Source organism: Panthera onca, chromosome D2 (genome assembly GCF_046562875.1).
Source record: "Panthera onca isolate mPanOnc1 chromosome D2, mPanOnc1 haplotype 2, whole genome shotgun sequence".
Classification (NCBI taxonomy): domain Eukaryota; kingdom Metazoa; phylum Chordata; class Mammalia; order Carnivora; family Felidae; genus Panthera; species Panthera onca.
Genome location: NC_138349.1, coordinates 57,117 through 81,851, shown reverse-complemented (window position 1 = coordinate 81,851; position 24,735 = coordinate 57,117). Strand labels below are relative to the sequence as shown.

The window sequence follows — 24,735 nt, the reverse complement described above, 5'->3', positions numbered from 1 at the left end:
TCATGCTCTGTCTCTCTCTGTCCCAAAAATAAATAAAAAACATTGAAAAAAAAAATTAAAAAAAAATAAATAAAACATTAAAAAAAAAAAAAAAAGAAAGGAATGACCAGAATCTACGTCTACTGATTTCTAGGAGGATGCCCAAGAAATATTGGTGAGGGAATAAAAATCAAGTAGGCTAGTGGTATAGCAGGGCCCTGTTTTGTATAGTCCAGTGGCACTGGATCCCCCCCACCCCCCGCCCACATCTGTGTTTCTGTATGTGCAGCCAACAGGCGCAATGTGTGTCTGGCTGCTGACCCCGGGGAGTTTGCAAGGGTGAGTTCGGAGGAGAGGTAGTAACTTTCCTCACATACCTTTGCATCGTTCCCACACTTAAAATGAGGATTTAGCTTAAAAAAACAAACTTTAATTTATAATGCCATAAGTGAGTAAATGGCAATTATTTTTCATGTAAAACGTTGTCTTAACTATCCTGACATCAAATCTGACAAACTGATATATGCTTGGGGGATATTCCCAGTAAGTAAACGTGTTTATTGTTTGGGTAGATGAAGATGTTGTTGCTGTTTTGAAAACTGACTACATCATGAAGATCTTGAAAAGTCAGTAAGGTAAATACCCCATTAGAAAAATGGGCAAATGACAGTTCAAACATTACAAATGGACCATTAACCTAAAAATACTAATCTCGTGCAATCTTGTTGATAACCAAATAGATGCCAGTTAAAATGAGGAAGCAGCCTGCCATGGGATGGAAGCAGGAAGAGGTTAGGGAAGGGTGAGAGGTCCTGAGACAGAGGATGCAGGGGGTTGTAAAGTGTGCTGCGTCTGTCCAGCGGGAGGCAGGAAGAAGCTGGACCCCATCCTGGGGCCAAAGTGAAGTGAACACCAGCCCATTGTCCTGAACTCCACGGTCTCTGTCCAAACACAGTGACCTGTCAAAGTTAATGTACAATCTCCACTTGCGACATGACAGAAGGAAAGGTCAGTGTGGTGAGAGTGCAGGAGAGGCTGGGAGCTGATGGTGCAGGTGAGTGTACAGAAGAGGTGGGAAGGGCATTGCAAGCAGGGGGAAGGGCAGGGGGAGATGCCCTTGAGGCTACATCACACGTGCTGTCCTTGTAGCTGAGAGCTGGGAGGCCCCGTAGGGCAGGCTAGGAGGGTCTTGGAAGTCTTTCTAAGGGTTTTGGATTTTACCCTCTGCCCTCTTCCAATCTCTGAGGGGGCTCTTTCCTGCCTGCTCCTGTGTCTTCAGATCTCCAACAGGGTTTTTCAGCAGGGGAATGACCTGGCCTGATCTGTGCCTTTAAAAGATATTCTGAAAAAAATTAAAAAAAAAAAAAAAAGAGATTCTGACTGCTGTGTCTTAAATGGATTGAACAGGCTGGTGCAGGGGCCCAGTGGGAAGGGAGAAGAAGGTGCTGCAGGTGAAGGAACCACCGATGCCCAAGATGGAGGAGATAGAGTGGGATGTGGTTGGGAAGAAGAGGGAGTCAGGGGATCCAGTTAAAGACCCTCTTCCACCTGCCAGCGCTGTGTGAGCTAGAGCAGGACTCAGTCTGTGGCCACCAAGAGACACCCAGATTTTCCCTTGTGGATTAGGTGTGTGTGTGTGTGGGGGGGGGAAAGGGACAAAGATGAACCCTGTTGGGGACGGTGTAGAGTCTGAGTAAAGTGGCTTTAAGGATGCCAAACCCATTACATTTCTAAACGTGGTGCGGGAGCATGTGGGTCTCCTGTACGCTTGATCTGCAATCACAACCAACCATCTTCAACAGCAGATGCCAACAGTGGCTGACGTTCTGAGTGCCAGCTCCACAGCCCACACAGGGGAGTGACATGGCTCTGTTGGGTCTGCCCACCCTCCTGGTGGCTTGTGCGGCTTTCCTGATGTTCGACTCTGTGTGGAGAAGACGAGGCACTCACAGGCTTTTGCTCCCACCTGGCCCTCGTCCCCTTCCCATCATTGGGAATATCCTGCAGGTGAAACTGTGGGACATGCCACCTCTCTATCCAGGGTAAGACCCCTGAGGTATGGCCAGCTGTACTCTGGGTTGCTACAGGTACTGGGCTGAGATTTCTCAGCTAGTGTTGGGGACGTTTTTGTCTCTTTCAGTTGTGCTAGAGTATCCTACTTTTTGTTTATTTGATCCTCTTGAAAAGACCACGAAGGGTGGCCCCTCCAAACTGGCTCCACTCTTAACTAGTGGTGGTGTCTTAAGTCATTCACCTGGCTCTCTAAGCCCTCTTTAATGGTCTCTCACATGAGAGGGCCCTGACAGCTTTGATTCTGACTGACATGTGACCTTAAAATATGGGGCAGCTGTGGAGTGAGGAGTATGTCCATGGCACGGTGTGGTCATTGCTAAAAGTGCACCACATTGTCATGACCCAAAGTGCCCACCACCTATCCAGCTTTCTGGCTGCACCTGTGAGATCTCAAGGTCAGCTCCGCTGAGACCTGCTATATCCCTGTCCTTTGTCAGTCCAGTGCCTGTAGACTCAGACACAAAGATCAAGGGCATCTACTCAGGAAGGGTGATCAGGGTCCTCAGACAGGGGTGGATTTTGACCTGAGTGAGGGAGGGGGAGGTGGGTGGATGTGTCCTAGACTGCCTTGTGGTCTAGAAGCTTATGCAGGGCCCTCATGGAGTCCCCTGGCTCTGGTCATGAAGAGACTGACTGTGGGCATTCAGTGGTGCCCAGCGGAGTGTCTCCACTCTCTGCCACCCACCTGGGCACCTTCTTGTCCCAGCGTGGCCGGGATTCCAGTCATGTGCTTCTTTCCCTGGCATCAGGTCTGCTCCCCTCTCTCCCTGCCCAGAGTCTGTGCCTCTGCAGGGCCATGCTTTGAGGACACAGGTGGCCCTACTCCCTGGTCCCTGACCTCTTGGGCCCCTTCGTGCCATCTGCAGCCCCAGGATGTCCCCTCCTGCCCTTCTCCCACTCTCCCAGAGGACTCTTTCCTGCCTGCTCCTATTTTTTCAAATCTCCAACAATATCCCCTCCAACTCCCATGACGTGCTCACTCCTATTTCTCTGAGAAACACGGCCATCAGAGAGAATGTTCTGCAGCTCCCAGGCCAGCAGCCCAGGACTCCACAGCACTTGCAAGCTCATGGGCACTTTGCACTCATGTGCGCAAAGCTGTGCCTCTGCTCCCACCACCTCTCCCAGCTTCCCTGTGTCAAGAAGGGCTAGATGTGTTCCCATAGCGGCTCCAACCAGAGGCCAAGAATCATCCCAACCACCCTCTCCCACCATGTCCCAGCCACCAGCAAACCCCTCACTCTACCTTGAGAAGACACTGGGAATCCAGCCTTCTCTCGGTATCTTGATGAATCCACCAGCTTCCTGCCCACAGATGCCCCTCCTTCCACTCTGTCCATGCTCCACACAGGGAGACCCTGGGAGGTCCACTCCCTCAGCAGCCAGCTCCCCTGTCTGACATACAGAGGAGACCTCACGGGACCTGCCCTCTCACCCTCCACCCCGCTTCTCATGCCCTCCTGCCCTTGGCTGCCCATGGTGGCCACTGGCCTCCTCACCCCTTCCCAACCTGGGCACTCTCAGTTCTCAGGGCTTTGAGGGTCCCTCTGCAGGGACTGCTCCCACAGATATCCCCCTTGCCTGCATCCCCTCCTTTCTTGGTGTTCAAATGCTGCCTTCCCAAGGAGACCCTCCCCAGCGACCTGCTCTCAAGGACCAGATCACCTCCCAGCTTGCTGCCCCTCCTCACTGGTGTGTCCTGTCCCCCACCCCAGGCGGGTGTGGCCCCCAATCTGTAGCCCCGAGTCTTGGCTGGGACACATTGAAGGGGAGGGAGCTGGCCAGGCGTTGGGGCTGCTGAGAGGGACTGTCTTCACCTCTACTGTTCCTGTGCCTCTGGAACCCAGGACAGGGGCTCAGGTGCCCCGTGCCACTCTCCCCACCTGGTTGAGCAATATGGCCCCATGTACTCGCTGCATCCCATTGTTGTGCTACATGGACACCAGGCCCTGAAGGATGCCCTGTGCAGTCAGGCGGTCAGCTTCGGAGGCAGAGGGAGGTTCCCCATCCTGGATGCTGCCCTCAGAGGCTGTGGTATGTCTCCCTCCAGAGCACTGGCCAGCCTGCTTCCCTTCGGGCCTCACATGTGCCCATTTCTGTGGTTCACAGGCCTTCCTGGGGCTGGAGAGCTGGGGGTGTGGCAGGGACCTCACTTACTCCATCACGGCCTTGCCCCCACCCCCCTACGGCACCCAAACCTGCCTGCTTTTTCTCTCCCTCTGTTCTCCTCCATGTCTTGGTCCAGAATAGGTGGCTTTTTGAGGAGAAGGGGGTTGTAGGGTGGAAGAGTGTCACATGGGTGATTTGTGCAAGTTACTCAGACTCTCCGAGCGACAGGTCTTCGTTTTTAGAAGGGCTAAAATGTCTACTTTCTTGCAGAGTTGCTGTGCTGATGGACGGTAGGTACTGCTGGGTTTTCTTGGGCCAAAGTGTTCATTTCTCGAGAAGCCCTGCAGTGCACAAGAGGAGGGGGGAGCGCACTCCTTTTGTGTTTCATGGGAGCACCACCTTGGAGTGAGCAAGGGGGAGTGTGGGTATTTTCTGAGTCCCCATACCCCGAGGAGTGTCCTCCCTTTGCCCTCATAGCTATCGGGTGGCTTGTGAGTAGAAGACTTGAACTGGACATCCAGCTGCTGCATTTTGTGTCCTAGGTCGGGGGCCTTGGTGTCCATTCTGTCCCACTGCTGTCTCTGTTTCTATAATAGGAGAGATTTCCTTGACCTCTCTCAGGTCACCGGCTCAGTCTTAAGCCCCGTCTCGATTGCTCAGGGAACCCTTGAACCACTTTGCACAACAGTTGATATGACCTTTTGTGGCGTTAGTATGAAGTCACAAATGTACAGTTCAGGGGGGGACTACACAGCAAACGCACATGTGCAACCACCACTCGGATCAAGGAACAAGAACCTCAGCACTGCGTAAGCCCTCTCTTGCCCTCTCTGCGATCATTTCTCTCTGCCTTTCCCCAGAGGTACCACATGTTCTGATATCTAATGGCAGCGTGTTATTTTCCTGGTTTTGAACTATGGAGACGTGGCATCATACAGCAGGTTCTCTGTAGGACATGGTCTCTGCCCTTCAAAAGTGTGCTTCTGGCTGCATCCACGTTGTGCTTGACGCACTCGTCCATTTCTGTTCCTGTGTAGCACTCCACTGTTTGGGTATCATTTACCTTTTCTGCTGATGGTGGACATCTGGGCTGTTTTCAGTTTGGGGTCATGACGGATGATGCTACCAGGGACACACCTGAGCGCATCTCCTGTGTTGATTAAGCACTATCTACTAAGGCAGAAAATACACAAGTTGTGATAAGTCATATTATCCCTATGTCTGTATCCAAACAATGAAGATTAGGGGCCCTGTGACTATTGGAATCATATTACCTCTGCCCAAAATATGTCCTTTAATATTTATTTAATGCAGTCTTCTCTTGACAAATTCTTTCAGATTACAGTGGCCTCAACATGCCTTAAATTCTTCTTCATTTTTAAAAAATGTTTATTTATTTTTTCGACAGAGAGAGAGACAGAACAAGAGCGGGGGAGGGACAGAGAGAGAGGGAGACACAGAATCCAAAGCAGGCTCCAGGCTCTGAGCTGTCAGCACAGAGCCTGACGCGGGGCTCAAGCCCACCAACTGCGAGATCATGACCTGAACTGAAGTCAGACACCTAACCGACTGCACCCTCCAGGCGCCCCACATTCTTCTTCATTTTTGAAAATTGTTTCAAATGATACAGAAATCTCGGTCAGTGGTGATTGTCCTTTAAAGATGTCATTCTTCGTGTCATTCTTCGTGTCTATCTGTTGCAAAATTACAGTTCATAGTGTCATCCTTTTGAGGGTGATGTGTATTTCCCCCCCACCCCCACCCCTGGCTGCTTGTAGGGTTATTTCTTTTTATCATCATCAATTTTATTCAGAGGTGACTAAATTTGGTTTTGTGTGTATTTATCCTGTTTCTGCATTTTAAAGAGTAAGTGTTGGTTTGAGAAAGTTGTGCCATCATTCAGCCAAGCATTTCCTCCATGATATTCTTTCCCTGCTACCCTCAGATCATACATGTTATCCGAATACTTCCTTAAATTCTTTCGGGATTTCGAATCCTTCAACTTCTGCTGTTCGGCCTAGACTTCTTCTAGGCTGTCAGCTCACAAGTCCTGTCTTTGGTTGTGTGTAAACACTGAGTGTTTCACTTCAGTTATTCTGTTTTTCAATTTGAAAAGCTTGATGTGGTTCTTTGATTAGTTTTCAGATCTCTGACAAACTCTTCATGTTTTTAAGTCTGACCTGTTCAGCAGTTGTAATGTCCCTGATGTTGCCACTGGATGGAGCCCCAGGCAGCTGATTTCTGTGACCTGTGCTCTCTAGGTTGTTACTAATGTTGTATTAGGTTCCAGACACTTTATGCAAAAACTTGTGGCGGTAGTTTCAGGTTTTAACAACAGAGCCTTCCCACCGAGAGGATTTCCTGCTTCCTTGGGGCAGGTGAGGAAGAGCACCACCAGTGTTCTAGGGCCTCACTGGCAGCTGGTCAGAAGCTGGGCTGCCAACCCCGCTGGGCTGGTCCGTCTCCAGCAGACCCTCAGTGCCGGATGCAGCCCCAGTCCTTTACTGCAGATGCCCTCCTTGGCAGGCTTGACTCTTGCTTCTGGGACCTTCCCAGTGTTTAGTAGCTCTGCTGGGGTTTTGTGACTCACCTGTGCTTCTGTGGGAAAGCAAGCCCAAGTTCCTTGTTCCCTTCTTGGCTCTGGTTCTCATGAACCATATGTACATTTATGCAGCATCTCAGCAGAACAGATTGATCAGAATCACCTAGCCCGTCACTGTGAGAAGACGCGACATCAATTTTTAACTCTTACCAACTCTTCTGTCCCGATTGCTTCTTTTATCTCTGCTTATTATTTTGCTTGTGGTGCCAAGATCCTGTCGAATCAGTCTGGAGACATTAATCTGAACACTTCAAGTTATCGGAAATATCTTTGTTTCCCCGTTAATGGATATGGGTAGCTGGCGTGAGCTCACCTGCTCTTATGCAGGTGTTTTTTGGCAAGCCTGTGGTGAAGTTGGTGGGACTCACGTCTGATCTGTGCGGCCGGAAGTGAGATGTCTCCTGGTGGGGCTTTTGTGTAGGACACAGGGAGAGAAGCAGCCCATCAGGTTGGGGCAGGAGCCAAACTGGGCTGTGTCTGAAGGTGAAGTCCTTCAGATGAGCTCCCTCCAGGGAAGAACTGATAGTCAATGGACTTTTGAAAATCGACTTTCTAACATTAGCCCCAGGTAGATGCTGCTGCTTGTCTGTAGAAGGGGAAAAGTTCCTGACGTTCTGATCCTCTGAAAGCAGTTCTCAAGGAAGTCCCCGTACTATCATGTGCCCATCACGTGCCAGGGCCCCTCTGCCTGCCCTCTGGTGACCAGACTCCTGTCCTTGGCTTCTCCCTCAGGACTTGCGTCCAGCCATGGCAAAGCGGTGGAAGCAAATGTGTCGTTTTCCTCTCATGACCCTGTGGAACTTTGGGACGGGGAGGAGGAGCATCGAGGGCCGTGTCCGGGAGGAAGCCCAGCACCTGGTGCGGGTCCTCACACAGACAGAGGGTGGGTTTGCATCTGGTGGGAAGTTAGGGTTACCTCCCTATGCTTCCTTGAGCCCCGGCACCACCCTGCTGGAACCATCTTCCCTCATTTTTATTTGGAAAGTGGAGACCACTCATGAAAGTTTTCCTTGAGTTTTGTAATCGTCCCTCCTACCAGCTGAGCCCATGGACCCTGCCTGCATCCTGGCTGGCTCTCCCTGCAACACGATCTGCTTCATCCTCTTTAAGGAGCACGTCAGCTATCAAGACGAGGAGTTCCTGAATCGGATTGGGTTGTTGAATGAAAACGTTTCCATATTAAGCTCTTTCTGGGCCCAGGTAAAGCCAGTTGTCTCTGCTTGTTGGATTACCTGCCACTGGTGCCAGGGGTGAGCCCGCGTGCAGAGTCCTACCGTGGGCAACAGGGAAGCAGCGGCCCAGGGTGCACCTGAGATGGTGGAGGGCAGCTGTGGAAAAGTGATAGGGCCACTTACGTAACACGGCTGACAGCCCGTTGGAGAGGCAGTCAGGCTGCCCTCTGCCAACACGTCTCTTCTGACGTGCCGACAGAGGCTGCAGCCCACTCGGGGTCCTGCAGCCAGAAATGGGAAGGGGCTGCAGAGGGTAGGGTCCCCCTTAACAGAGATGCTTCAACGCCTCACAACCTGTCTTCGCTTTTGAGTCCTGGAGGCGGAAGGAAGGGTGTGGCTTTTCCCTACAATTTGTGGCCATTGCTCAGTCACTATCTTCCTGGGAGACACCAGACTATTTTTAAAACACTCAGGGGCGCCTGGGTGGCGCAGTCGGTTGGGCGTCCGACTTCAGCCAGGTCACGATCTCGCGGTCCGTGAGTTCGAGCCCCGCGTCAGGCTCTGGGCTGATGGCTCAGAGCCTGGAGTCTGTTTCCGATTCTGTGTCTCCCTCTCTCTCTGCCCCTCCCCCGTTCATGCTCTGTCTCTCTCTGTCCCAAAAATAAATAAATAAACGTTGAAAACACTCAGAATACAAGAAATTTCATTTTGGAGAGAGTAGTACAGCATCAAGGGACTCTGGAGTCTGAGCGGCCCTGGGACTACGTCGACCGCTTCCTCAACATTTTGGAGGAGGTGCGTGTGGCAGACCCCCCCGTGCTCCATGGGCGGCTGCGTGGCCCTCAGAGCATAGATGTTGCCTGGGCTCCATGCACACAGGTCCAGGTCTGACGCCCCCTGTCTGGAAGACCCCAGGCCTCCATGGTGTGTTTCCCCACCACTGGGCTGACATGTGGAGTGCGTACCTTTCCCTCATTAACTGCCTGATGGTTCAGTGTTTACTCAGCACTTGCTAGGCAAAGTGACCTGACTGAGACAATCCCTCCTGCCCCCCAGGAGCCCATGGACCATCACAGAACTTCAGGTAAAGTGGCTGGTATTCAGGGTGATGGTTGGAACCATTGCTACTTTGGGAGCACAGGTCACCTGTCTCTAATCCCTGGACAGAGCCCACCAGGGGACAATGAATAAGGGCCTGGTGGGACATTAAGCCCATGTATGCTAACACGTGTGTGTGTGTGTGTGTGTGTGTGTGTGTGTGTGTTTATGCACAAGTGGGCCCTGTTTTTACCTTTTCTTCAAGACCACGTCCAAAGCACAACATCTTAAAGTATATTTTCCACTATGCAAGATGTTACAACTATTAACCTCTTTGCTGATTACAAATTAGGGATCAAGTGAAAGTCACTTAGGCAAAAAATAAGGCATAAAATAACCATTCATATACGCCATAAACATTCCACCTCCTAAGGACTTATTATCCTTTCTAACCCATATCTGTGTGTGTCTAATAGAGGACTTATGATGAAATCATGTAACTGATTACTCCACTATCTACAGGGAAACCAACCCATATTCTGAATTTAATGTTGAGAACCTAGCAGCTGTTGGCTCTAACCTGTTCAGTGCTGGCCCGGAGACGGTCAGCAGCACACTGTGGCTGGCCTTGCCAATCCGGCGGAAGCACCCAGAGGTGGAAGGTGAGTGAGGCGCTCCTGGGTGGGGGCGGACACAGCCCTCCTGGTGCTTCAGCACAGCTAGTTCTTCTCATGTTCTGGCTTTCCCTGATTTCCAAGGTAACTAACACAGGCCTATCCTATGAAAATTGGAAAGTATAGAAAATGATGAAGACAAATTTTAAAAATTCACTAGTAGTCCTATCATTCAGATAAAAGTTTACACTTCCATTTGCATGGTCTCCTGCCTCCCCTCTTTCTGTGTGTGTATGCACATGTTGCACACAATTGGAATTTCACAGCACTGAACTTTATTTTTCCACCTAGTAGTAAATTATGGACTCGTTTACACATTATTAGGTGTTCTTACAAAATATTATTTCAAATTAGCATGCAATTTTTTATACTGAGGGATACCATAATTTATTTATTATTTTGAGAGTTTTAATTGTTTTACATTTTTTGCTATCACACATAATTTGAAAAAGATCATTGTACCAAAAATTTATAAGTGCACTTGATTGTGGATTTAGGTTAAATTTTAAGAAACTGACTTGCTATGTTAACAGCAAAGAATAACTTAAATAAGTTTTGATCATTGTTCCCAAACTTTGACGTGTCTTTGGAGACCTCTGCACATACTGTCCTACACAAGCAGGCAACAAATAAACTGGGATGTTTCATGACAACGGAGATGAAATATCACAAGTAAGTTTTTGAACAGTGAAAGAGGAAGGGATTGGTTTCTGAATCTCACACACGAGGGAGGCTTGTGACAGAGCCGGCATACATGTGTTGCACACTGGCTGTGTGGCTCAGGACAAGCAGGTGTGCTCTCAGTTCAGTTCCCTTCCCCCTTGGTACAAAGCAACACCAAGCAAAAGCTGAGGGCCTATCTGCAGCACTTCTGTGGTTCTGTGGAGCTAGTTCATGAAACTGACATAGTTATCACTTGAAAGACTTAGGTAATCAACACTTTATTGACTTAGGAAGTTTTGTTCCAAAAAGCAGTGTGTGGTTATAGTAAAACAGTCTTGGTTGCAATCCTGGCTCCACAATCAGATAGCTTCCATCCGGATACTCGATGTCTCTGAATTGTAGTTGTTTCCTCTAAAAAACAGGAACATTAAGCCCTGCCTTAGACACCTGTATGGCTCAGTCGGCTGGGCCTCCGACTTTGGCTCAGGTCATGATCTCGTGGTTTGTGGATGTGAGCCCCACATTGGACTCTGTGCTGACAGCTCGGAGCCTGGAGCCTGCTTTGGATTCTGTGTCTCCCTCTCTCTTTGCCTCTCTCTCAAAAACAAATGAACCTTTAAAAAATTAACAACAACAACAACAACAACAACAAAACCTGCCCTAGACATGGGTAAGGAAGGTTTCTAGCTGGCTGTCTGGTACAAAGAGGCACTTTGCAAGCATTTCCCTCCATTTCTTGTAAGTGTTCAGAAAAATGGTTGCTGGAGACATCTTAGATGGTCTCTGGAGTCAGACTTCTCTGCATTATCATCGTGCAAAGATCTGTGTGGGACTGAAGGGTTGTAACTTTGCCCTCTTAGTTCTTGTGAACAACACGGAAAGATCCAGACGCTAACGGAACCGCTGTGTGGAGAACTTACAGCACATGTGCACTACAGGCCATTTCGGTCAAACCACAGCTGCAGACACAGCACAACATACTGAAGGGATGCTTTCCTTTGCGAGTTTGTAGGATCCAGTTTCTGTCCCCAACAGCCCAGTTTGGGTTGACATTTCTGGATGGCTCACAAGTGCCACTGTTTCTCATGCAGGTAGAGTCCACAAGGATATCGACAGAGTGGTTTCCCCTGCATGAGCGACAGTGCCCGGATGCTCTACACAGACGCCGTGGTGCGTGAGGTCCAGAGATACATTAATCTCATCCCGTCTAATCTGCCTCATGCCGTGACTCAGGACACCCAGTTCAGACAGTGTTTCACTCGTAAGGTCAGTCATCTTTTTCCTTTAAAAAGTTTAAATTATGACAGTTAAGTGTAGCAGCGTTCTCGCACAAAGAGACAGGTCACCGAGACTTTCCTTTCCAGGAAGCACCTTTATTCATCGTGCCGGCAGGGGTTCAGTGAGTTCATACCCCAAAAACTGAGCCCCGAGTGCAGTGGGGTGTGGCCTTTTGTACAATTTTTGCTCCTTTGCCTCCCATATATGGTAAGGTACACTCTGAATGGGCGGTCTTGTTACAGAGTCATGAGGGATGTCACGTGTGGGCATATAGCCAGGTTGCCTTCCCTTGTCTTGAGGTTTTTCACCACATTCCTTAGGGAGGGGCTCTGCCACATAAGTGCCTGAGTGTTTAATTTTAAGGGAAGTATATGTCTATTAACCCCATTGGCTAACTCTGGGTAAGTAAAATTTTTACCAAAAAGTCATTTGTTTTCTTTTTTTTTATATTAAAGTTTATTTATTTATTTTGAGAAAGGGAGAGAGAAAGCAGTGCATGCATATGAGCAGGGGAAAGGCAGAGAGAGAGGGAGAGAGAGAATTCCAAGCAGGCTCCACACCATCAGCACATGAAGCTGATGCAGGGCTCTATCCCACGAACCGTGAGATCATGACTTGAGCTGAAATCAAGAGTCGGATACTTAATGGACAGAGCTACCCAAGACCCCTGTTTGTTCCCTTAAGAGGCATTTTAGGGGGCTCCTGGGTGGCTCAGTTGGTTAAGCCTCTGACTTCGGTTCAGGTTTTGATCTCACAGTTCATGAGTTCAAGCCCTGCGTTGGGCTCTGTGCTGACAGCTCAGAGCCTGGAGCCTGTTTCAGAGTCTGTGTCTCCCTCTCTCTCTCTGCCCCTCTCCCACTCATGCTCGCTCGCTCGCTCTCTCTCTCTCTCTCACTCTCAAAAATAATGAAAAAACCTAAATTTTTTTAAATTAAAAAAAGGCATTTTAGTAATCATGGTAAAAAAATAAACCTTTATACCTTAAGAAAGGTAGGAGAAACAATATTTAGGACGGTTTTTATTCCAGAGATTCATAATTTCCATTATAATTTGCACTTTAAGCAGTCGTTAAATAAAACCCTACTAGAAATACTTGTGAGATAGACCTAAGGAAAATAAAAGGAATCTTGGAAAAGAGGAAGGAAAGACTGAAGTCTAACAATTAGATTAAATTAGAAGGTAGAGAAAGAGTAAGAGTGCAAATTCTAAAAGGGCATAAAGAGGTCATAATACCAAAAGCAGAAACTAATGATAGAAAAAAATAAGATCTAGGTTTTGGGGAAAACTATCAAAATAGCAAACCTCTAGAGAGACTGATTAAGAAAAAAAGAGTTTGAGGGAATAAATTAAATAATCAACTAAAAAACGAGAAATTTAAACAAATTTTTTAATGCTTATTTATTTTTGAGAGAAAGAGAGACAGACAGACAGACAGACAGAATCCAAAGCAGGCTCCAGGCTCTGAGCTGTTAGCACAGAGCCTGACACAGGGCTCGAATTCACAAACAGTGAGATTGTGACCTGAGCCAAAGTTGGACGCCCAACCGGCTGAACCACCCAGGTGCCTCCCCAAAACAGAAATTCTTATAGAAATTGGAACATATTTGCATTTAAACAACACTAAGATATAAAAGGAAAATCACATGGGCAGCAAGAAGAGAATTAGAAAGAAAATGTATGCTGTGGAATTCCTTATCTTTTTATGATTAGGAACAGATGTAATGTTTTAGTGAGAAAATTTATGGTTCTAAAGGCATATGACAGAAAAGATGGGCTAGGTACATCAGCAATGGTCAAACACAAAATGCACTTTAAAGAAGGCCCATTTAAAATGGACTCAAAAATTATAAGAAATACATCCCTAGGAATTAATCTAACAAAAGCTATGCAAGACAATTTTGGAGAAAATTAACAAGGTGTTGAAGGGCACAAAGAAGACCTAAGTAAATGGAGACATTCTGAACATGTTAGTAGAGAAAAACCAACACCAGGATGACATTTTCCCCATATTAATCTATAAATTCATTTCAATTCAAATAAGATTTTGAACTGTGTTTCCATGGGGCACAACCAGAAGGTCTTAGATTCATAAAGAATGGAAACATGCCCCCAAAAGGGTGAGAACATGAACCCTAATTTCTGTAAACGTGAGTGTGTTTACCTGCACAGGGAATCTGAGAACCAAGTGCAGGCTTTCCTGGATGCCACCGGCGTCACTGTAGCCTGTCTGTCCCAGTGCTGTGACACCGGGCCCTTACATATGGCCAGAACCAGAATCAGAGTTGAAAGGTCAGGGCAGGATTTTGAGTTCAGGGTCAGGGGTTAAATTAGGGTCATAGGTGAGGGTCAGAGTATAGGGTTGAGGATAAGATTAAGGTCCAGTTTTAAGGATCTAGAGTGCACATTAAGAGCTAGGGTTTCTTCCCACACTTGCTCTCAAGAGGTGCTCTTTGAAGCCATGTTTCTCCAGGACCCAGACTCCCTGCTGTGTAGCCAAGTTAGGAAACCCTCGTTCACAGCAGACTCACAGTGTGAGCTGACTGAGCACTGACTCACATAAGGTGGTTTACAAGGACAAACTGAGAAAATGCCCTTATATGGGCCTGATGAGTGTATGACTTCAACCTTGTCACGCCTCCCTTCCATCCGTTACTCCTGTTAAATGTGCAAAAATATTCACCTACTGCTTTGGCATCATCTCATGGCATGTTCTCCCGGGGGCCAGCACAAGGAAGGAAACAGGCATATTTTCTGCTTAATAAAAGTGTCTCAGAGAGTGAAAACAGATAGCCCAGTTACACAGTTTTCCAGTTGCCAAGCTTATTGAAGAACAAGAGTGTTCTTACCCCTCCATGCTGCCCAGAGCTCTTCTCCTGTCCCATCTCACATGCCGACTGAGTCTGCCCCACGTCCGGTCTCAACACATTATCGCCACGCTCACTTGAATCCAGCTAGCAGATGAGAAAGCAGCATTGAGAACCACAGGGGTTGGCAGCCATGCCTTCTATTCATTTTCCCTTCTCTGTAAGTGGACACACCAAACCCCAAGGAAGTCCTCTGGGAAACATCCGACTGAAATCCAAGGAACAAGAGCGAACATAATTGGTGGGCAACTGGCTAGTCTCTGTCCCGAGCTCGGAGCTGGGAGACCTCACAGAGCCTCACACGTGCTGAAGAAGGCTGCCCTGCCCTGTCTCCCTGTGAAAATGCCCTCAGTGCGAGCTGCTTCCCCAGTGCTCTGGGGACACAGGGATACCTGGTGCGGGTCACCAGCTCTGCACAGCACACCAGATGCCAGCCCCGTGCTCTGCTGTTGAAGCAGGAAGTTGACCCACTCCGCTGTGTGTCCACCTTGGTCACGAGGCCCAGGTGCCAGGCAGCAATGCTCATGTTCTGACTCTCAGCTTCTGCCCTAACTCCTCTCTCCTCTAGGGCCAAAAATACTCGTCAGGGCAGGACTTGGCATGGACATGACCCATGCCTTCTGCTGTCCTGCCTTCCCTGTTCCTCTTTGGCGTCCCTCACTGACTCAGGAACACCTCTCTTCCCACCCAAGATCTCACTGGTAATGAGATGTTTCCTCCAGGGGCGAGCAGACGAAGGAGCACAGCAATGGTGATGGAGAGTTGGGGCAGACTGGGAGAGCCAGGGAAGGAGCATTCCCACGGACAGTGTCAGATGCAGCAGGCTCATCAAGGCAGGAGAGAGCTGACAAGAGGCTGCTTCCAGCACATGGTGGCAGTGACACGTCTTTGCCAGAGCAGACTCAGGGGAACGAAGGGGTGAGTCAGGCCACAGTAGCCAAGGACCATGCGGAGTGCCCAAGTCAAAGCGGTCTGGACCGCTCTTCCGCTGAGTGTTGGTAGTAATGGGGAATGCGTCCAACTGAGTCCAGTATGGTACGCGAGACGTTAACATCAATGTAGTTGATAAAGCAGCAGCAGGACTTGAGAGGACTGACTCCCATTTTAAAAGAAGTTCTGTGGGTAAAATGCTGTCAAAAAGCATCACATGCCACAGAGAAGTCATTCAGGAAAGGAAGAGTTAATCAGTGCAGCATTAACTGATTTTTAAGAAATTGCCATGGCCACCTCAACCTTCAGCAGCCACCACCCTGATGAGCCAAAAACACTGAGGCATGACCCTCCACCCGTGAAAAGATTACAACCTGATTAACATTCAGATGATGCTTAGCATTTTTTAGCAGTAAAATATTTTACAATTAAGTATGTACATTGCTTTTCTGAGATAATGCTATTGCACGCTTAATATTGTGTAGTGTAAACATAACTTCTACATGCACTGGGAGACAAAAAATTCATCTGACTCACTTTATTGTGATACTCACTTTATTGAGTGGTTGGGAACAGAACCCACAATATATCTAAGGTGGGCCTGTATGTGGATCATCTTCCATATGCCAGGAGTGATATGTACACAGCTTCTGTCTTCACAATTTTGTACAGTATACATTCTTTATATATATATATATACATACATATATATATATATATATTTAAATATTTATTTATAAAAAATTTTTAATGTTTTTTTATTCTTGAGAAAGAGAGAGACAGAGTGTGAGCAGGGGAGGGGCAGAGAGAGAGGGAGACACAGACTGTGAAGCAGGGTCCAGGCTCTGAGCTGTCAGCACAAAGCCCGCTGCAAGGCTCAAACCCACAAGCTCTGAGGTCGTGACCTGAGCCGAAGTCAGATGCTGAACTGCCTGAGCCACCCGGGCACCCTTGTATAGTGTATGTTCTCCTTTCCAACTTAGAAAAATCCAGAACATGAGGTTCCAAGAGCTAAGTGTGCTTCTCAGCATTACACAATTGATGATGAGTTACTCACACAGGGATCCTTCTCAGAGGAAATGGTCATACTGTGAATCTCAACACATTCCATAGGAGAGTAAGGCCTTGCTCCGTGACTCCTGCATCCAGTGCCGTGGGAGGTCAATGTAGAAGAGGCACTGCCAGGACATTAAATAGTTCATTCATCTAACTGTTTTTGAAGTTGCAGCAGAATCAATTCTGAGGAGCCTGATGAACTTATTTTTTAAAACTGGGGTAGAATAGAAAAGAAAACATTAGAACATACCACAATTAGTAAAGGGTAAGATTCACTTTGTGAACTTTTTGTTTCAGTTGTGTGAGGGTATATAGGGATTTACTGGGTTGGAAGTAAAATGTATGTCCTATTATGGGCTGAATTCTCAAAAAGTCTGAAAACCACAAGTTACTCGTATTCACTCATCTCGCCTTGGAAGGTGTTCCGCAAGTTGCCTCCTGTATGTTGTAGTTACACATCTGCCTGCTAGAGAGAAGGTGCTGCCTTGATGAATCCTGTTAAGTGCATGTGTGTGTGTGTGTGTGTGTGTGTGTGTGTGTGTGTGTGCATGTTGTATTACTGCTGCCCACTTCTCCGTGACAGAGCCTGGAGCCTCAGGTGCCTGGAGTGCAGGGGCCACCAGAGCCGATTAAGATGCCCAACTGAAAGTGCAGGCTCCACCCTTAACAGTACCTTCCTATTCTCTTCTTTCCAGAACTCTTTCTTCCATCACGTCACCTCAACTCTCTCAATGCTTCTCTCCATGATACCTAAACCCTTCTCTCCTCCCTGTCTCATCCTCGTGCATGTGGTTGAAAGGGAGTATTGGGATTCCAAAAATTCCAGGCTATGATCAGAAACCTCCCAAAGTCTTCATTGCTGTCTTGCTCCATGACTGTCTCTTCCTCCTCTCTTTTGGCTCTTGTACTCTCTCTTCCCTGCTTCATTGACAGATCAGCTTCTCCTGAAGCCTGCTCTTTCCATGACTCAGGAGGTCCTTGGAGAAAGAGCTCAGAGCAAAGGGGCTACCAACGGGATGCAGAGGAAATGATGATAAAGTAGGAGTAGGAGCTGACCCTTTTACTTTAACAAGTCTGGAGCAGGCACTTTCCCGGCAGATTGTGTATTTGTGCCTCAGATATGTGTTTTTGCTGCCGCTTTGGAAACACAAAATATTTATACGTTTTCTTCTGTAAGTCTTCCTTTGCCACCTGTGTTAGAGGATGGAAAAGGGACCCCTTTGCTTGCTTTGGGAATATAGACCTCTCCTTCTCCAGGCTGAGTCCATGCTAAGTGTGCTGAAACAGAGCTGCTAAACATCCCGTGCCCACACATCCTACCCAGAGCACTACTTTAGGTCAATGCATTCCTTCCACGTCCTGCGTGGGAGAGCCGGTGCCTACCTGGAACGGGCTCCAGGTGGGATGCGGTGGCGGCACCACCCCCCCGTCTGAGTCACCTGCAGCATCTCACATGCCACACTGCATCGATCAGCACAGGAAGGACAGTGAGCGAGAAATAAGTTCTGTTCCATCCAGTCACGGAGATAAATGAGACACAACACCATCAGACCAGGTGGGCCTAATGACTGCCTTAGCTTTCCAGACCACAGTGAGGGCACATGGAGACCCGTGGCGGTGAAATGGCAGAAGCGTGATCCAAGAGAGGAGGCTTCGGACATGTGGGGCAGAGTCCTGCAGAGGATGGGGGCAGGTGGGGGACTCTGATGTCCTGCAGGTGTCACAGGAGAAACCAGACTTCCTTGCAGTTTATATCCCGTATGTGACTCAGGCTCTATCAAGCAGAGATGTACTCAAACATAAGTGGTAGTTTTCAGTGGGGCAATTGGGTCTTCTGAGAAACACACGGGAAGTGCTACCCTCCTGGTGATGTTATTGATTCTGGTGGGTGATTGCGTTAGGATTGTTGGCTTGGGGACCACTCTTTGCTGAGAAGAGGTCAGTGTTCTGGCTAGGGTTCCCGTATTTGTTTTGACTTGACTTGAGTAGCAGTTGTTGTCTTGCTTGGGTTTCTTGCTGTCTTTGTTTTGTATTCCCCTCTATCCCCAGAAGAGCTGAGATACTAGCTTGTGTACACCGTTTATTTGGGAAACGATTGCAAAAAGCAACAATGAGGAAGTGCAGAAAATAAGAGAGGAGTGGAGGGAAAGACAGTTAAGGGTATCCTGCTGAGCTGCTGACCGCTGTGAACAAGCTGACATTCATCCTGTTGGGTACTCTGTAAAAAGCTAGGTCATATGTGTCTCAGCTGACCCACTGAGTCATGAGAAGCTATGGCTTGAAAGTTGGCCATGAACTCCTTGAACTCCCCACGAATGGAGTGACTGATCTCCCTTAGCTTTGGGAAAATTCCCAAGGCTGAATCATGGAGAGACAAGGTGGAGACGGGCTAGGGCTCTATCTGTGTGAGAGGGACTATCCTCCACCTCCATAGCTGGGCTGAAGGATGTAGCCAAGGACACCAATGGATCTCCTGTACTTCATGGAGTCCCCTCTTGCTTAAATTTTCAAGGCAGCGGCTGGCAGCAAAATCTAAAATACAACATCATAGTGTAAAAAGCCACAGTTCCTTCTGGTTCAAGTAGCTCCAGGCTCTAACTGACTTTTATTATGTCCTCTACAGACCTTGTAAATTTTAAATTAATGTCTCTAAAAGCTCACATTTTGGACTATATGACATTCAAGGGAAATACAGTCCCAGAAGGCATGTATTTACCAATACTGTAGCAAAAAGTTTATGTAATATTTCTTTTTATTTTCTCTGTATTATCTACTAAATTGTGTAATGTATCATGGTGGGTTTTTTTCAATTGCTTGATGAATTCTGTAATATAAACAGACCTTCTAAGTTATTGTCAGGTGTATTTTTCAGCATTTGCTATAATTTTACCCACTTCGTGAACATGTGTATTGCTATTATACAATTAAAAAAAATTTTTTAAGTATAATACCCCGGTCATGATAGTATCTGCAAAACTTCCAAAGCACATAAATAATAATGACTCATTCACATAATACTGACAATTGTTTGAGCTTAGTTTTGTTTGTTAAACTATGTGTCATTACTCTGTGACAACTGCAAAGTTCACAAGTGACTGAACATCCAGGTTTGAAAATTATGTGATTCTTAGAGGGACTTCCAGCACTATAGGGGGACCATTGATCTGCTCCCCAGCCAAACTGAAAATTATAAAACAAAACAAAAGAAAACAATAACCATTTGAAATCTGAGGAATCAGTTCCAAGGATATATGGCAAATGAAGAAATGTTAACTGGCTAGGAACTCAGTGAACTACAATTAAGATAAACACAAAGAAATCCAGTAAAAATGCTGAACATGAATGGCAGGGAAGAAATCTTAAGAGGAGGAGGATAGACAAATGAAGACCTTTTTACTTAAAAAGGAAACTTTTTATCACGTGAAGAAAACCCAGTAAGATTAACAATGTACTTCTCAGCAGAAACAAGAGAAGTCCGAAGGAATGGAAATAACGTATTCAAATTGCCCAAAGGAAAACACTGTCAACCAAAAAGCCTATATCCATCAAAACTATTTTTAAAAAATGAAGATGAAAAAAAGACATGCCTAGATAAACAAAACTGAGGAAATTTGTTGCTATCCGACTTGCCTGACAAGAAATATTAAGAGAAGCTATTCAAGATGAAAGTAAATGACCCCAGAGAGTAATTTGAATATATGCCCTCCAAAAGTAGGGGGAGGTACCAAGAAAGGTAATTAGATAACTATAAAAGAGAGTATAAATGAAAATTTTTTTACTTTCTTCTTTTATCTGATTTGAAAGAACTGTATAAAAAAGTAGGTATATAATGTCTTATTGGGCCTGTAATATATGAAAATATCTTTGCTTATAATAGTACAATGGAGGTGAGTGGGAGAGGATATGTATTATGATAACAAATAACTCCAGATGGTAACTTGAGACTATAAGAATAAATGAAGAGAACCATGAGTGATAAATAAGTTTAATACCTAAAAGTGTATTAAGTGTATCCTTGCTCTTCTTTTCTCAACTTCTTTAAAAAAACATCAAATTATGTAATAGAAGAATTATAATAAATTTTGTTTAGTTTGTAGAATTTTTAGATGTAACATGTATTAAATAATACTTTAAGAAAGGGTGAGGTGCATATAGAGATATATAGAAATCATGCTTTTATATGTAACTACAACTAAGTATGAATCTAGATCTGATCCTGATAATTTGAGAAGTATATAGTAAGCCAAAGAGCAATCACTAAGGAAATAACAAATATATAAGGAAAAAAAAATCATAAATGAAACTTAAATGTTACATAGAAAATATTAACTTTTGCAAAAGAAAGCAGTAAGGAGGGATAGAGAAATGAAAAGATGTGAAACATAGAAAAAAACTAAAATTGCAAAAAAAAGTCCAAGTATATCAATAATACATTAAATGTGAATGGATTAAATAATCAATCATAAAATAGAGCGTATCAGACTGGATAAAGAACAAAATCTCATATCTGTGTTGTATACAAGAGCCAGACTTGAGATTCAAAGATAAAAATGGATTAAAAATAGAAGGATGGGAAAATAAATGAAATTCAAACAAAAATATACAAGAATGCTATACTAAAGTGGTTATGCCGCTGCTAGACAAAATTGACTTTAAAACAAAAACTAGTTATTAGAGCTAAAGAGGGACATTTTTTAATGGAAAACTGTCAATTCATCAAGAAGATAGAGCAGTTATAAACATATATGCACCTAATGACAGAATACCAAAATACATGTAAGAAAACCTGACAGTAATAAAGGGAGAAATAGACAATAAAATGACAATAGTTAAAGACTTCAATACCTCATGTTAATAATGGATAGAACAACTAAGCAAAAGAAAAACTAAAAACTAGAAGATTCAAATAACAGTATAAACCAATTAGACTTAACCATCATATCTGGAACAATCCATTCATCAACAGCCAAATATGCATGCTTCTCAACTTCCCATAAACATTCTTCAAGAAAACCCATATACTAATCCATAAAACAAACTAGAATACATGTAAAATGATGGAAATAATACAAAACATAATCACAAATACAATCACAATCACAAATAATACAAAACAAAATCACGATCGAGTGGTTTTCATAATTAAAAACAGAACGTAGTTAGGGAAACTCACAAATATGTTGAAAATGAACAACCCCCAAAATTACATTTGTCAAAGAAGAAATCAAAAGGGAAATTAGAAAGTACACTGAAATAATTGACAATTAACACACAACTTACCAAAACTCATGGGAGGCAAGTAAAGCAGTGCTTGGGGGTCAATTTATTCCACAAATGTCTCTATGACAAAAGAAAAGAGATTCTGAATCAATAATGGAAACTTCCACCTTAAGACTCTTGAAAAAGAAGAAAAAAACAGGGGTAGGAGAGGGGAAAAAAAAAGAGAGAGAAAGTGACCTAAAGCAAGTAAGGGAAGGAAATAAAGATTGGAACAGAAAGAAATGAAACAGAGAATAGAAAAACAAAAGAGAAAAATCAGTGAAATCAAAATCAGGTTCTTTGAAAAGGTCAACAAAACTTACGAACATTAAGTAAATTGACCAAGAAATAGATAAGAGTCAAATTGCTAAAATCTGAAATGAAAGATTGGACATTACTACAGACCTTACAGAAATTAAACAGTTTTAAAAGGAATTATATGAACGACTGTACATACATTAGATAATTTAGATGACATGGATAAATTCCTAAAATACCAAAACTGACTCAAGAAAAAAATGTGAACAAGTGAAGAGATTGAATTAGTAACTTAAAAGTTCACATCAAGAGGGGCACCTGGGTGGCGCAGTCGGTTAAGCGTCCGACTTCAGCCAGGTCACGATCTCGCGGTCCGTGAGTTCGAGCCCCGCGTCAGGCTCTGGGCTGATGGCTCAGAGCCTGGAGCCTGTTTCCGATTCTGTGTCTCCCTCTCTCTCTGCCCCTCCCCCGTTCATGCTCTGTCTCTCTCTGTCCCAAAAAAAAAAAAAAAAAAAAAAAAAAAAAAAAAAAAAACGTTGAAAAAAAAAAAAAAAAGTTCACATCAAGAAAAGCCCAGGTCCAGAACTTCACTGATGAAGGAACAAACATTTGAATGTTTGGCAGGGATTTAAAGGATCTCCAACTATCACACGCATAGGTGTTAAATAGAGGAATATGGGATCCAGGGGACTGAGGAAGGGAGGTGAGGGATCCCAGAATCTGAGAAAAGAAGAGAATAGGAAATAAAGACTGAGGTTCCTGGGTCTACACAGTACAGCCGATGAGGGGCAATTGCAGGATGAGAAAAAGATACATAAATTTGAAAAGATGAGGTCATATTTTAGGAAAAGGGAAAACCACAGATAGGTCAGATAGGTCATGGGCCAGACAGTCAACCCCCACCCCTACCTCTAAAGTACACATCAACCCAATTACAAAAGCCAGTTTTATCCCTGTTTCTACAGATGCTGCATCGACAGCAGAAAGCCGAGTGTTGAATTTGTTTATAGCGTGACAGAAACCAGGGAAGGGAAGCCCATGTTGAAGCCCAACCCTCAGGAAAATAAATAAGATTTTGATGAGTAGATTCATGAATGGAAAAATCGTTGGAGTCTCTGAGCAAGTAATTACCAGACACTGGAAGTGTAAATCTGCACTGTTTTGGAGGGGATCCACTCTATGACCCAATGATTTCATTCCTGTATATACACTAGAGCAGGTTTCCCAATAGTGCAATATCATCCTTTGATGGCTTAGAAGTTATTTTAATGGGTGAGAATAGCATCTATTGATGAAACTGGTACATGCCTTCTGCGCTAAGAGGGCATTTGAACTAGGGGCGCCTGGGTGGCTCAGTCGGTTGAATGTCTGACTCTTGATTTTGGCTCAGGTCATGATCTTACAGTTTCATGAGTTTGAGCCCCATGTTGGCCTCCGTGCTGACAGTGTGGAGCCTGCTTGGGATTCTCTGTCTCCCCCTCTCTCTGTCTATCCCCCACTTGTGCTGACTTTGTCTCTCTCAAAATAAATAAACACACTTAAAATTTAAAAAGAAGGCATTTGAACTAGCATCTATTTAATACGTTCATTGAGAGTTGCAGGTACATGTTTACATAACTACCCCGTGATATTTCTGCCTCTGCATCCATTTTGTGTGCCCGAGGGGCATGCTGGAACCTCAGACTGACAGTAGCCCTTCCCTAGATAACAGTCTGCAGAGTCAGGAACAAATGCAAATTCCTCATATAATCTTCCCCAGTACCCCTTGTGAGCAACAGTTCCCCTCCCTCCCACGACCTTCACCTTGTACATCCCTTAGGTAAGACCCCCATGGACCATAGCAAAACTGTACTCTTTCTGGTTTGAATTGACCCATTTGGCCTTATCCTTGGAACCCCAAAGCACATCAAAGGGGGACCATAATGAAGATGCGGTCCAGGTTCCGCTGCACTCACTCTGCCTGCACCCTGTCTTGACCTCTCGCCTTGTGGCCCCTTGAAGCATGAGGTATAGTTCCTCCTGAACCTGTGCGCAATAAACTTCTCCATTTCCCTTTCCCCCGTGGTCTTTCGTTGAAGACTGACTCAATCCCAAACTCCAGGATCTACTTTACAAATATTAATTTAACACTTGCCATATCTGTTTGTTAAGTACTTTAATAAAATGCAGATATTGTAGTAGTTCACTATTCATGCTTTAGTATGCTTGTGGGAAAAAAAACCCAGTGGCTTCTATAACCATTACCATAACATAGCTAGCAATTAAAGCTAACATTTCATGTGATGTAATGTTTCCTCCACATTAGACTTTTCCTATTTAGAGACGACATCTCTATCATTTGGTAAAATCAGGATGTGGGGCACCTGGGTGGCTCAGTTGGTTAAGAGTCTGACTTCAGCTCAGGTCAAGATCTCATGGTGTGTCTGTGTGCTGACAGCTTGCAGCCTGGAACCTGTTTCGAATTCTGTGTCTCTTCTCTCTCTGCTCCTCTCCCGCTCACACTCTCTCTCTCTCTCTCTGAAAAACAAGTAAACATTAAAAAAAAACCTTTTTTTAAATGTCTTTCAAAGGAGTTAAAAAAAAGTCAGGAATTAATAAGGGACGAGAATCCCACGTTTGGCCACGTGGGTGGACCCCAACTCTCATCCATCACCTCACCTCCCAAAGCTCCTAATGGACAGAGCGCAGAGGTTTGTGGGAAATGTAGTCTCTCCGTTGCACAGACGTCTTCCCGCAGGGGACTCTGGGAGTCTTCCGGGCTCCCTCTGCGCACGTGCGGC

General features: G+C 45.4%; 1 protein-coding gene across 1 annotated transcript; it reads left to right on the top strand.

Annotated features, from left to right (window-relative positions):
* Window positions 1-74: 74 nt before the first annotated feature.
* Window positions 75-12,054, top strand: LOC145712516 (cytochrome P450 2C44-like). The gene is given in 10 exon segments (XM_081790568.1): window positions 75-2,008; window positions 3,922-4,327; window positions 4,432-4,451; window positions 7,470-7,646; window positions 7,803-7,972; window positions 8,326-8,398; window positions 8,615-8,732; window positions 9,496-9,635; window positions 11,402-11,431; window positions 11,434-12,054. Coding segments are annotated over 10 exon segments (1,488 nt in total). The 5' UTR covers window positions 75-1,842; the 3' UTR covers window positions 11,622-12,054.
* The last annotated feature ends 12,681 nt before the right edge of the window (window positions 12,055-24,735 follow it).